This window comes from Protomyctophum parallelum (assembly GCF_964188405.1).
Source record: "Protomyctophum parallelum genome assembly, chromosome: 3".
Lineage (NCBI taxonomy): Eukaryota > Metazoa > Chordata > Actinopteri > Myctophiformes > Myctophidae > Protomyctophum > Protomyctophum parallelum.
In genome coordinates, this window is record NC_139698.1 from 54,887,725 (window position 1) to 54,902,165 (window position 14,441).

Below are 14,441 nucleotides of genomic sequence, written 5' to 3' on the forward strand. Positions count from 1 at the left end.
TTGGGCGGGAACCCCTTTTGGTGTTTTAAACATAGTTATAATTTAGCTATTTTTGAAGAATTGAGCACCCCTAATACAGAAACATGTCAGAAAACTGTCAGAATTTAGATGATTTTTTAAAATTTCGATGTCAGGCCTAAATGGGTTAATAACGCAACGGGAGGAACATGAGAACCCAGTGGAATGGTGGTAGGTGGTGGTCATCACTCCTCCGACTGCTCATGGCGGAGGGCATCGTAGAAGCCGTGGAAATCTTTGGGCAACACCAGCTTCATTTCTTGCAGGTGTTTGAACTTTAGTGCCTTGATGATGCGCCTGGAAGTGTACAGCGGGGCCACTGTGGTGACGTTGCTCTTCTTCATCAGTGATGGGGACTCGTAGGGCTTCCAGGCATCCGAGTGGTTGATCTTGTACTCCATACTGCCATCCATGTTGTACCTAGGATGAACAGAAGTCATGAAGAGAGGGACAGAGACAAGGGAGAAAAGTCAAGTTTTAATTATTATTTTTTAAATGTAGGGATGTGCTGAAACGGCCGATAGCGATGTGTTTGCCGATTAATCTCCACTCACTAGTTTTTATTACACTATCTTTGAATAATGTTTGTTATGGTTTCCACAGCTATGTACGTATGTCAGTATTCAAATACCTGATTGCTCGGAGGTCATGCACAGTGGGATCCCCAGCGACCTTTCCCGGGCGGATGGATTTGCAGAGGTTCACAGAGCTGAAGTTTGTGAAGAATGTGTGGTCCACATACTTCACATGGTACGGCGTGGGATTGGAGCGAGCTTCCTGGATGGCAGCACCAGGAGAAACACCACTTTGGTCATCTTTAGATGTCCAGGTTTGATCCAGTGGATCTGGGAAAGAAAGACAGACAAACTGAATGCAATGTTCACACACCTGTTATTCAGTGTCACTAGATTGTGCACCCTTTGCTCTGGCTGACTTAAGGCTAGTGTTCCACAAACCTTCGTCCCCACTTGAGTGGTGGTCATCCTCAACTCCACTGCTGTCCAAAACTCTACTCAGTCTACTGTGCTGCTCAACTCCTTCTCCTGCAGAAAAAAAATCAAATGTTCCCTCTCTCTCATCATGCATTGCTTTGCGTTCACAATATTGCAAAGCATCACATGATGTATTGTGCATCATGTGTGTGTACAGAATAAGGCTCTAAATAAATAATAATACCTCTGGATTCATCAGCACCAGGAGAATTATCCAGCTCTAATTGAAGTGTCCATGATGAATCAAGCACATCTGATAAAACAAAAAATAAAGAGGAACACAATGTACAATGAATGCAATTGCTCTTAATCCTCATTTTACCACAAACCTCACTTGGTGAGTCTTTGCACCGGTCAGCTAGGAAACACTGACCCCCCCCAGCCATGACTAGCCCTGTGTGTGTGTGTGTGTGTGTGTGTGTGTGTGTGTGTGTGTGTGTCAAACCTTCTATCTCCCCTTCCCCAATTGATGAGTCTTCCACAGCTGCTTCTGAAGAAAAACAAGAAAACAATTGTGGTTAGCCCCCCCCCCCCCCCCCGTGTGTGTGTGTGTGTGTGTGTGTGTGTGTGTGTGAGAGAGAGTGAGTGAGTGTGTCAAACCTTCCATCTCCCCAATTGATGAGTCCTCCATAGTCGCTTCTGAAGAAAATAAATGTGGTTGATCTCACATGAATGATATAAGTTGACATTATTGTGATGATATACAGCAGATATGTCCATTTATGTTTAAAAAATGCCATTGTATCATGATTATTAGTGAAGACCTATGAAGATAGGTTGAAAAGTGGTCCTTTAAGGTAAATAACACATTTGCAACTAGTACAGCAGGTGCAACAGCACAGAAACACATGGTGTGGGTCTATGTACATTGTGTGGGTCTATTGTGTGGGTCTATGTACATTGTAATGGGCAAAAACACACGACCTACCTTCATTTACAGATTTAACAGCAGACCCAGCACCTTCAGAATCCACTTGGTCACATACAAGTGCATCTTCTTGGAAAGATACAGTTTAAAATATTAGTACACTGAATAAATCAGCTATTTGTTGTCATTCATGATTTTTATTTCCAAATTAATTAATAAGTTGGCACCTCAACCTGATCATCTTGGGGGGGGGGGGGGGGGGGATAAATAAAAAACATGTTAACATTACACTGAATACTAATTAATAACTAGACCTCTACTCACACATCGTTGACATGGTTCTAATTTTTCCCAGCCGACACACACACACACACACACACACACACACACACACACACACACACACACACACACACACACACACACGTTGTTTTGTAATTCCACAAACCTTCCTCGCTGCTTTCACTGCTCTCTGCAGCCTCTGCTTTATCATGTCTGCCCCTGACACACTTGACGTTAACTATGGCACACAGCTCCTCCATTGAATACATCATCGATGTGAAATATAATACTGAAAAGTAGATTACAGGGTTGAAGAAATCAGTGTCCATTAGCTCCGGAGCTAAAATAGAGGGGTTGAGGTCCCAAACGTGGCTATGTTTAACAAAAATAACAATTCACATGAAGTCTAGGACAATCGTGAACATGGTCGTTAGCATAACCTAACATACAGTTGTCAAAAAACACTTTTGGTGGTACTTTACCTTGTAAAAATGTCAAATTCCGTGTCCGCAAAAGTAAGCTATCCTGTCTCTGTGAAAAGTTTTGCCCCTTTTTCTCCCGCGGTTCAATACGTGCTGTGTGATGGACAGGTTTCACATCCAATGGGAATGATTGTTTCAGCGTATCTCCACACCCCTTTGCATACGCGATGTGATGGACAGGTCCCACGTCCAATGGGGAGTTTTGTTTCAGCGTATCTCCACTCCCCTTACATACGCGCTGTGATGGACAGGTTGAACGTCCAATGGTGATGCGTGTTACATAGATTGTTAAATAAAACACCTTTTCATTGGCCATTAACACATCAACTGAGACCAGTAGAGAGAGCAGAACGGCTCTCTTCCAACTAAAGAAAAAAGAGAAAATCATAAAAAATTCATCAGACAGCGACGATATGGAACAAGTCCCCGGGGCAATTTTGCTATTCTTTTAGACTAAATTAGAGACCTTTTGGCTTTACCGTCTCTGGCAAACGCTTTAAAATATCTATGAAGCACACAGAAGAAAACCCTTTACCTGTACTTTTTGTGGAAATTGCTTGTAAATATCTAAGAAGCACACAGAAGAAAACCATTTACCAGTAGTCTACTTTTTGTGTATCTTCAAGTTAATTGGCTTCCATTGAATACAATTTGTAGCCTGTTGTTTTGTATCGCTGCCAGTGTGAACACAGCACAACAACAGCAGCAGCTCTTTGTCAAAGCAGCCATTGTCTGTTTCCCCTCCTGTGTAAAACTGCTGCCCCGTGTGAGGCTCGAACTCACGACCTTCAGATTATGAGACTGACGCACTGCCTACTGCGCCAAAAGGCTACAAATCACGTATTCATGCCAGCAAATCGGTTATTACTACACTAATTCCAGTATTTAACTTTTTATGACATAGGCCAAATGCCACTGGACAAATGGACAGGCAAGCTCTGATCTCAACCTTTCAGACTGCACAAGGGGAATTAGCTCAAATGGTAGAGCGCTCGCTTAGCATGCGAGAAGTAGCGGGATCGATGCCCGCATTCTCCAAGGAGCATGCGTTCTTGGACCCTTAAAAGGTCATGCATAAATGATAGTAACTACTGCTTATAAATTGAGAGTAGCCTACTATTGCATTATTATACTGTTACAGTTTCATTACATAATTGAATTATTACTACATTACACCGTTATTACAATGGTATTACATTTGAAAGCAATACGTGGATTTGAACCAGGAACTTATATGGATGTCAGGATGGTCGAGTGGAAACTGGGGTGTGCTCAGATCGTCCAACTCTGATTAATAGGCCAGTCTGCATTTCAATAAAATATATCATCTGAGCTACAGTATTGTATTCTATGCATTTGAGAAACTTGGAATGATGAACTTTGTTTATCGGCCTGAATATTTTACTGTACAAATGCCCTATTTTTCATAGTGATTGACAACAGATTGCACATTACACAAAGCATTTCCCTGATGGTCTAGTGACTAGGATTCGGAGCTTTCACCGCCGCGGCCCGGGTTCGATTCCCGGTCAGGGAAATAGGTGTCTAGTTGAATCTAGAGTGTGGTAGGATCGTCCAACTGCGAGTAAGAGGCATCTCTTCATTTCAATAAAAGATATCATCTGAACTGCACTGTTGCATTCTATACATTTAAGAAACTTGGAATGATGAACTTTGTTTATCGGCATGAATACTGTACAAATGCTCTGTTTTTCATAGTGATTGACAACAGATTTCCCATAACACAAAGTATGTCCTTGATGGTCTAGTGGCTAGGATTCGGCACACTCACTGCCGCGGCCCGGGTTCGATTCCAGGACAGGGAAAAGCAGTTTTAGTGGAACCTGGGGTGTGCTCAGATCGTCCAACTCTGAGTAATAGGCAAGTCTGCATTTCAATAAAAGATATCATCTGAGCTACAGTATTGTATTCTATATATTTGAGAAACTTGGAATGATGAACTTTGTTTATCGGCCTGAATATTTTACTGTACAAATGACCTATTTTTCATAGTGATTGACAACAGATTGCACATTACACAACGCATGTCCCTGATGGTCTAGTGGCTAGGATTCGGCGCTTTCACCGCCGCGGCCCGGGTTTGATTCCCCGTCAGGGAAATAGGTGTCTAGTGGAATCTAGAGTGTAGTAGGATCGTCCAACTGTGAGTAAGAGGCCTCTCTTCATTTAAATAAAATATATCATCTGAACTACACTGTTGCATTCTATACATTTGAGAAACTTGGAATGAGGAACTTTGTTTATCAGCATGAATACTGTACAAATGCCCTATTTTTCATAGTGATTGACAACAGATTGCACATTACACAAAGCATTTTCCTGATGGTCTAGTGGCTAGGATTCGGCGCTTTCACCGCCGCGGCCCGGTTTCGATTCCAGGACAGGGAAAAGCTGTTTTAGTGGAACCTGGGGTGTGCTCAGATCGTCCAACTCTGAGTAATAGGCCAGTCTGCCTTTCAATAAAATATATCATCTGAGCTACAGTATTGTATTCTATACATTTGAGAAACTTGGAATGATGAACTTTGTTTATCGGCATGAATACTGTACAAATGCTGTTTTTCATAGTGATTGACACCAGATTGCCCATTACACAAAGTATGTCCTTGATGGTCTAGTGGCTAGTCTTCGGCCCTCTCACTGCTGTGGCCCGGGTTCGATTCCCGGTCAGGGAAAAGCAGTTTTAGTGGAACCTGGGGTGTGCTCAGATCGTCCAACTCTGAGTAATAGGCCAGTCTGCATTTCAATAAAAGATATAATCTGAGCTATTGTATAGCAGTATTGTATTATATACATTTGAGAAACTTGGAATGATTAACTTTGTTTATCTGTGGAATGCACTTCCCATTGCAGTCAGAACTGCAGCATCACTCCCAATCTTCCGCCGTAGTCTGAAAACCCACCTTTTCAGACTCCATCATGGCCCATAGCACTTACCCTAACCCCCTTAGATAGCATTTCTGTAGACTTAGATAGCATCTGATACAAACTTATAGCATGTTATGTAGACAGCACTATAATTGCATTGTATATAGTCATAGCACGCCATAGTACATATGTATAGCATAGTAGTATATATATATATATATATATATATATAGTTTATATGTATAGTCTCATAATATAGATATTCCACTGTTACTTTCTTAGCTTACGCATGTTTTATGATTAATGCTTTTTTTGTGATGTATTCCCATGCTTTTTGTTCTTGCTTAATGTAAATCGCTCTGGATTAAGAGCGTCTGCTAAATGCCTAAATTGTAAATTGAAAATGTATCGGCCTGAATATTTTACTGTACAAATGCCCTATTTTTCATAGTGATTGACAACAGATTGCATATTACATAAAGCATGTCCCTGATGGTTTAGTGGCTATAAGTAATATGCCAAAGCCATTGTAACCGCTCTATTTTGGCTCACTCCCAGCAGATTGATGACACCACAACTTCTCTCAGGTTCACAGCATTTATTGACAACACACACCTACACATATGTGGTTGGTGGTGACTGTTTGAGGCTCACAACACAGCTCCCCAAAACAGGAAATACAGCAGCATAAAGGGCCAATATACAGTGTGATCGTAGTTTTAACAATGTTTTTTCCCCCAACATGAATTATGACAAATGTAGCCCTGAACCTGTTTTATAGTATTTATTTTACAATGAATTAATATAAAAATAAAATACCAACTTCTATGCTAAGGCTCTTAAAAGCAATACGGATCAAAATATGGAATGTAATAACAGGTCAGCTCCATATATGGAGATCTAAGGGTTTGAGGTCAGATGCAGATTTGCTGGACGGCTCCATATCCGCAGATCTAGGTGATGATCCAGTCTTCTCCATGTATGGCTATCCAGGGTTTGATGAGGTCAGTGTCGTGACTGTCGTCATCTTCATATATGGAGATGGCCGTATATGAAGCGTGTCCTGGCATGACTGACGGACGGACATACTGACAGGTTTTAGCGTGACTGACATGTTTTGCAGGTTTTCATAGTAAACTGCGACCTACAGACGCAATACTATAAACTTGGGTTTTACAAATTCATACTATTTAAAACTACTTTCAGAATGAGGAAGGGTACCAATGGTACCAAGAATGATAACTATAATTCAGTTTATTTGCACGGAAAAAAGCAATACATTTAAATATAAAGAGATGGACATAAATCAAAACATAACATGCCAGAAAGGCCATGCCAATTGTCACATTTATTTAAAAACCAAGGTGTTGATAACCAGGATAAGGTGTTTATGCATATGGGGAATATTAGAAAGAGAAATGACAAAGACATACAGAGTTGCTCATCCCACAAATGCAAGTTCCTTGTAAGTGGATACATATTTTTAAGAGAAATAAACAGGCTTTCCAAACATAAAAGGTTAATATCTGACACAGTTATCGGTTGATTGTTTGATCAATTAAATTTGTATCAACAGTTCGTAGAATGGGTACAGTTCAACGGGAGTACAGGTCAATACAAAAACAAAAGAAAAAGCACTAAGAAAGAGTCTTAGGGTCCTTAAAGACATACAACTAAAACTTCTATGAAACAAAATAAATCATCGTATACACGTGAAGGGCGCTCTTACGTCATAACAATGTGATTCCGGCCATTCACATGTCCCATGTCCAGCTTTTAATGTTTGTGTTTACACTATGACGTAAAAATGGCCATTCATTATCAATGGAAGTTAGTGTTTTAGTGTTTTTTTTCTTTTATTCTTCTTCTCCTTCCGCCAAAAATAGCAGTTCTGGCTGAACCGTGCAGTCAGTTTTCGTGACATCTGGTGATCTGGTAGAGGGCCATGCCAAACGGTTACTATGCGAAGCCCATGACGATTGGCCAAATGGTGGCGCTATAGCACTGAATTGAAAATACAAAGTTTGAACGTGCATAGCTCATGAACCGTTTGATCGTTGGCAATGACACTTTGATACACATATGTGTTTCCTCATGCCGAACAACTATCGTGTTTTGACCTCTGACCTTTAGATCACCCGCCAATTATATGAAAAACAGTTCAAATGTATCTCCTCCCAGGATCTTTGATCAAAATGCACAAAAACGTCTACACGTGAACTTTGGACCTATACGGACAACAAATCGTAGTACATTTTGTTGAAGTGAAAAAATGAAGTTTTTATGAGCCAATGAAAATTGCTGGTTTGTGAAAATTCTTCTTCTGCCTCCAATACATACATGCAGCCTCAAATGCTTATGTCACTTTACAGTATAGTAGTGGGTCATGCCAAATAGTACTGAAACAGTCTTACTCCAATTGGCCAAAGGGGGGCGCTATAGCAATTTTCCTTTGACCAGTCATAACTCATGCTGTTTGGCCAAGATTCATGGCACTTGTTTCCACTCATGGGGAACACATCTGTCACTTTGACAAGTAAGCTCCGCCCTCTTTCCGGAGTTTTTTTAGGAGTTTGAAAATTTCTTATACCTGATTTTCTGCCTGGATATTTTAGCAATTTGCATGAAACGTCCTACACACAATCTATGGACCATTACTGCAATGCCGGTTGAAGAGAAGTTTGTACGTGAAAACATGAACATCCAACACGCTGAAGAAATGGATAATGACATGCCCAAAATGAGGACACACATACTTCCTGCCGAAACACTGAATGATGTTACTGTTTACAATAAAACAACTGACTGTGTCCAGATAGCTCAGTTGGTTGAGCTCTCACCTTTGGACCACAATATTGTGTGTTCAAATCCAGGTACGGACAACTCAGCCCGTGAGTCTTATTTGTGCATATTGTTCTTTTTGCATATCGTCTTCTTCCTTGGTCCCACCTTAATGCTGCTTGCAGCTATATTTTTATTTATTTTACAGGGGCCTGTTTTGAATTGTAGCTGCCCGCAACTGCTCTTTGAGAGCGGTTTTGAAGGAGTCTAGGGATTCACATTTCTTAACAGCTGTTGGTAGGGTGTTCCACATTTTAGTGGCTCTATGCCACTAAAATGTGGAACACCCTACCAACATAGCAATGGGCGTGGTTTTCTCGACCCACTGAAAAATTGTCCATTCATTTTTCCCATAGAGATTTAAACGCTAATCAAAGGGCAGGGTTAACCCTAACCCTATCATTAAATATTCAATTATTATTTTTCACAGAATCAAAGGTTTTATGGTCATGAATCACCAGGATCCTGTTGGATGGCTTACACAATTGATATAGTTTTGTACATTTCTATGAGGAAAATTAATTGGAGTTTTCGGTGGGTCCAGAGATCCACTGATATGCTCTATAGCAGCGGTTCCCAATTTGTTTTTGGCCATACACACTGTTACCTCCTGACACATGGGACCCACATGGAAATATAAATAGCATAAGCTTTATAGAGACATATGTCCTATTTATCCACATATATGAACCTGAATATGGCGTAATATGCAGCATAGGCTATATTCTGAGTATATTTGCCATATTGGCATTATTAATAGGCCTATAGCCTATTTTAAATAAAACCATAGCACCACCATTAGCCTTTTCATGTCGCACACCCCCTAGAAGGCGCCCGCATACCACAAGTGTTGCACGCACCAGTTTGGGAACCACTGCTCCATAGGAACAAAATACATTTACATTGTTGGAGACAAATCTGGGTTGAACGTGTTGGTCTGGTGTTGTGATCATGGACTTTGTTGACATTAAGGAAGTGTTTTGATGTCCAACGTTATAAAACAGTGTTACAATCGAGACATAATCTACCTGGGGCAAAATGTCCAAACTTTTTGCGCCATGTTTATATAGGGTTTACATACAAAAAATCAATATAAAAAAGTTAATCATGTCATGTTGATATTGTGTAATGGGAAAATAATGATTCTCGTTACACAGACAGAGACACACAGGGCCCATATCCACAGATTGGGTGGCACAGCTCAAATGGCGATGTGGACACAAGGAGGAGCAACAAACGCCAGAGGGACCACGAAGACAGAGTAACAACATACAGAGAGTGAGGAACAGGCCTCCTTGCCTGTTCCACCAGCCCCTCCGGGCGCAAGCCTCCCCAACCCCATTCTCAGACAGTCCTTATAGTCTTGTCTTAAAAGAGATGGAAATACTAACTGTCCATATACGGATCTGCGCTAAACATAAGGGCGACACACAAATAAGTATACCTTTGCTGACAGCGTGGAGGAGTCAAGTCAGCTGTTAGATTGACAGCTCCATGAATTAGACAGAGCACATTGGTGAGCAAAGACTTAATCAAAGGAAGATAAATACACAATATGCACATATACACTGTAGTTGGCATTTTAAAATTCCCATTACAGTTGGCAGATTATGTGATTCCAATGTTTTAGTATCTATCACTTGCCATTGTGTGGATTAGAATGAAGGATCGTTCAATTGTCTGTGTTATATCATGTGTCAACTCAAATGGGTTCAATGGGTGCATTTATTACAATACAACTAACCTGTTGTATTGTAATACCCTGTATTTCTCATTAGCTACAGATGTGCATTTTGACCCAAGCATTCCCCCCTAACTGCAACTAAAGGGATTCCCCCCCCCCTGTATGAGCCCTCATGTGTCAATGGGCTTTACCCTTTTAGGAGTCCTCATGTGTTTTTTTTAAGATCACGATTGATAGCAAAGTCTTTACCACACATGTTACAAGTTAAAAGCCTTTAACTTGTATGAGTCTTCATGTGTTTTTGTAGATGAGGTCTTTGAACAAATCGTTTGTCACACACAATACAAGTAAAGGGCTTTTCCCCTGTATGACTACGCATGTGTATTTTTAGCTGACCAATCTGAGAACAGCCTTTACCACACACTTTACAAGTAAAGGGCCTTTCCCCTGTATGATTACGCATGTGTATTTTTAGCTGACCAATCTGAGAACAGCCTTTACCACACACGTTACAAGTAAAGGGCTTTTCCCCTGTATGAATACGCATGTGTAATTTTAGTTGATATTGCAGAGAAAAGCATTTACCACACACATTACAAGGAAAGGGCTTTACCCCTGTGTGAGTCCTCATGTGTATTTTTAGTTTAGCATTAGAAGCGCAGCCTTGACCACACACATCACAAGTAAAGGGCTTTACCTCTGTGTGAGTAATCATGTGTGCTTTTAGATCACCTTTCTGAGAACAGCCTTTACCACACACATCACAAATAAAGCGTTTTTCCCCTGTGTGACTCCTCATGTGTATTTTTAGTACAGCTCCAGTAGTCGAGCCTTTACCACACACATCACAAATAAAGGGCTTTTCCCCTGTATGAGTCCTCATGTGTGTTTTTAGATCACATTTATGAGACCAACCTTTACCACACACGTTACAAGTAAAGGGCTTTTCCCCTGTATGAGTCCTCATGTGTGTTTTTAGATTAACACTCTGAGCAAAGCCTTTACCACACACATTACAAGGAAAGGGCTTTTCCCCTGTGTGACTCCTCATGGAGTGAGTTTGTTTTGATTTCAGGTCCTGGGACAGCTTGCTGCTCAAAGACAATCTTTGTCCTTCCACATGTTGAGTCTTGTGTGATTTCAGTGTGTTTAAAGTTGACTGACCTTCACTGGTCTCCAACCAATCATCACTGTCTTCAGTGTCAGATTCAGTTGACTGATCTTCACTGTTCTCCAACTCACTGTCTTCAGTGTCAGATTCAGAACAGTGTGAAGAGAGGAGCTGGTCGTCACAAGTTGGCTGTGATGTTCCACAGTCCTCTACATTAGCTTGTGTTTTCATTTGTTGAGTTGAAGTGCTGGCTACAGGCTTTGTCTCTCCGTTTTCATCATCATGACCATCTTCACTTTTCACTGCTAGTAATGTCAACGTTAACTCATCAGCCTCCTCTGGTCTTTGAAGTAGCTCCTCATGTTCCCCTTTAATCTGTGGAGGTTGTGGTTCCTCCTGGACCAGACTGGAGCTCCTCTCCTGTTGTTCATTGAAAATCTCATCTTTACACACAGGGAGGTGTGGGGTGGCTAGGAATAAAGAAACAAAAAAACATTATTTATTTATTTTACTCTCCTGAATAAAGTGTATGGCGCAACGCACAGGTCCTGGCGGTACTCCTGGTGAGAGCAGGAGTGGACATGGTGAGACGTAGGAGGGGCCCGGACAGGAGTCAACCCACAGAGCCTAGTCCCTCCACATGCCAGAAATGTACCTCCAAAGTCCCGGCAGAGTAGTTCTGGAGTGGTGTGTGGCCCGGTCTTTCCCTAGTGGGTCTGATCGAGGGTAGCTACTGGGACGTAAGTCGGGACTTGATCACCCCGGCTGGGTCACTCGAGTGAGGGGCATGTTGTTTGCGAGACCCAAAACGCTGATGACCTTGGGATACATCACTGAGGATACGTCCCAGTTGCATTAATGTTGCATTGAATAGTTAGCTTTGAATAAGTAGTAAGTGTTCAACAGAAGGTTATGGCAAAATAAGAACGCTAAATAAATAAAGAAAACAGAAAACAATAATTGGCACAAACACTCAAACAGGTTGTTGGAAGTTTCAACAAACATGTTCCAATAATAATGATTTTGACAGGGTGTCACATATATTATAGTGGGGATGTAGTGGTGACTCCAGTTCTTACAATGGCTGGGTTTCCAAAAGAAAGTTTGTGTCGCACGTTGCTTGAACAGGAGTGCAGCGCTTGCACACATGCACTCTAGGCCACACACAGAAGCCTGTGTGCTGCCTTCAATCGGGCACTATGTTTTTTGGGAAACACAATATTATAGACATATCAAAACTAGACTAGAGCACAGCCATATGTGCAGGGCTGCACACAACTTTTTTGGTCTAGTACTCAGAGGAGCACCTGGAGGAGTTTCTTGGTGCTCCTAAAATGCGGCGACCCGTCTCACTGGATGGATAAAAGAGGGATGAATAACTTATAGCAATATTTATTGGATGAGTGGAGAGTGAATGGAGGGTATTGCACAGGGCTGCGTTTAGGGTAGATCGAATGGTGCCGCCGCACTAGGCCTCGCGCATGCGTTTTTTTCTTTTTTTTAAACACTTTCCATCTCAGATTCAGAGCTAAAATATAGGCAGCTACGTTCTCCCTGCGTCGCAGTTCGCAGCCCGTTCCGTCGCAGTTGATTTTTCACCTATTTAAGCTGCGGTCGGTTGGGGGGCCTCCGACGGCCGCGCGTCGCCTCCTCCTTCCAACCGCCGTCACTTCTTCATCCTAGTTAAGCGACACCCGGCTGTCCCGTCGTAGGCCCCCCTGTTGTCCCCCTCTGCGCTGCGCTGTGCCGTGCTGGCTTGCGCTGCAGAATTAGAGCAGATCTACAAGCTCACAATGCGTTGAAGCGCGACGCGTTTTGAGCTTGTAGATTGGCCGCACCACCGTGCAACGCATGCAGTCGAATTATACACACTATGGAAACGAAACAAAAACAACTGAACACATGTAGGCTAATTGAGTGCACAACGGCTCCGCTCACAAACAAAGTGACGCGAGTGAAGTGAAAAGGTATGCTGAAGGCACGCGCATCTGTGCCGTCAGTTACACTCCAGACTGATACGTCTTTTTATGCCCTGACGTCACGCACCTGGCTAGCGGCAGGAGGAAGTGCTGTGGCAGCCGCGGAGGCTGGAGGTGGTTTGTTTGCACCTAGTTACGGTTGTTTTAGCGAGTAACTCCTTAAGTTTATTAATCGTTGTGTGCTCGGATCGCGTTGGATATACAGTGTGGAGAGGATCACGCAGAGGAGGACGTCCCGGCGATCGTTTGGATCGGACGCCTTGGAACCGTGGGGATTAAACACCACATTTGTACGTCCGTGAGTAACAACGAAGAGTCACAACCGAACAGCTGAGGGGTTCGGGGTTACACTTACAACCTAACGGATACCGTGCGGGTACAGCAAACATACTGTCGGGTTTTGCGTTTGGGCAAGGACGGGATACTGAACTGAACTGTGAACTGTGAACCTATGTGCTGTAGGGCATTAACGACTTGAGATTTTTCCCAGTCGACTTGTCGGACAGTAATTTATCGATAAGTCGATTTATCGTTTCTGGCGGCGGGGGGGGGGGGGGGGGGGGGGGGGGGGCGGACGCGGACGCGCGGGGGGGGGGGATTTAACAGGGGCGGGTGGAGCTGCCGCGCGCTCAAATACGGAGCATGTCAAACATAGCACTGCGCATTCAGTGGCCTCTCCAATATGACACAGTCACAGTGCATGTATCATCTATATCAGAGGTTCCCAAACACCGGTGCCGGTCCGCGGGACACGTGGCACTGGTACGCAAGAGGGGAATTCTAAGTTTTGCGTCGTTTAAAAATGTCCAATCTTTGTATCTTTAGCAGCAGCAGCTGTAGGCTATTTTGTGACGATCGCATTAATGAAACCAAACGCTACACGCGGTTCCGGTACAGGATTATTATTTCATGTGAATCATGTCAAAATGAAAAGATGATGTTATCCAGGTAAAGTAGTGGTATTGGCACACAGCGCAGCAGCAGCACCGAGAACACAATGAGAGATATGACATTATTATTCTCCTCCTCCTCCTCCACAACTCGATAACGTTCTCATTTGTTACTCATTTTCTGAGCCATGCAAATAAACAACAACCCGCACTGACCGGAGACGGAGAGGTTCATGTGCGCTGAGCGTAAAGCTTAGCCAGAAACAGACAGTCATTGCGTCAGCATGCATGTAGCCTCGGGAACCCAGACGTTATATTTCCAGCACGGAGGTGAGGGGGATATCGTTTGGGGGTAACGTTTGCGTGCTTCTATATCTGTTACTTCTCTGACACAGCGCAGTTCAA

General features: G+C 42.7%; 1 protein-coding gene across 1 annotated transcript in view; it reads right to left on the reverse strand.

Moving 5' to 3' along the window:
- Positions 1–203: 203 nt before the first annotated feature.
- The window catches only part of LOC310856758 (uncharacterized protein), a gene marked incomplete at its 3' end in the record, with an annotated part of 66,189 nt that continues 51,951 nt past the window's right edge, over positions 204–14,441 (reverse strand). The window contains exons 4-5 of the mRNA XM_083762233.1: positions 650–863; positions 204–438 (exon numbers count right to left, since the gene is read on the reverse strand). Coding sequence (XP_083618359.1) covers positions 204–438; positions 650–863 — 449 coding nt within the window. The remainder of the gene's footprint in view (positions 439–649; positions 864–14,441) is intronic.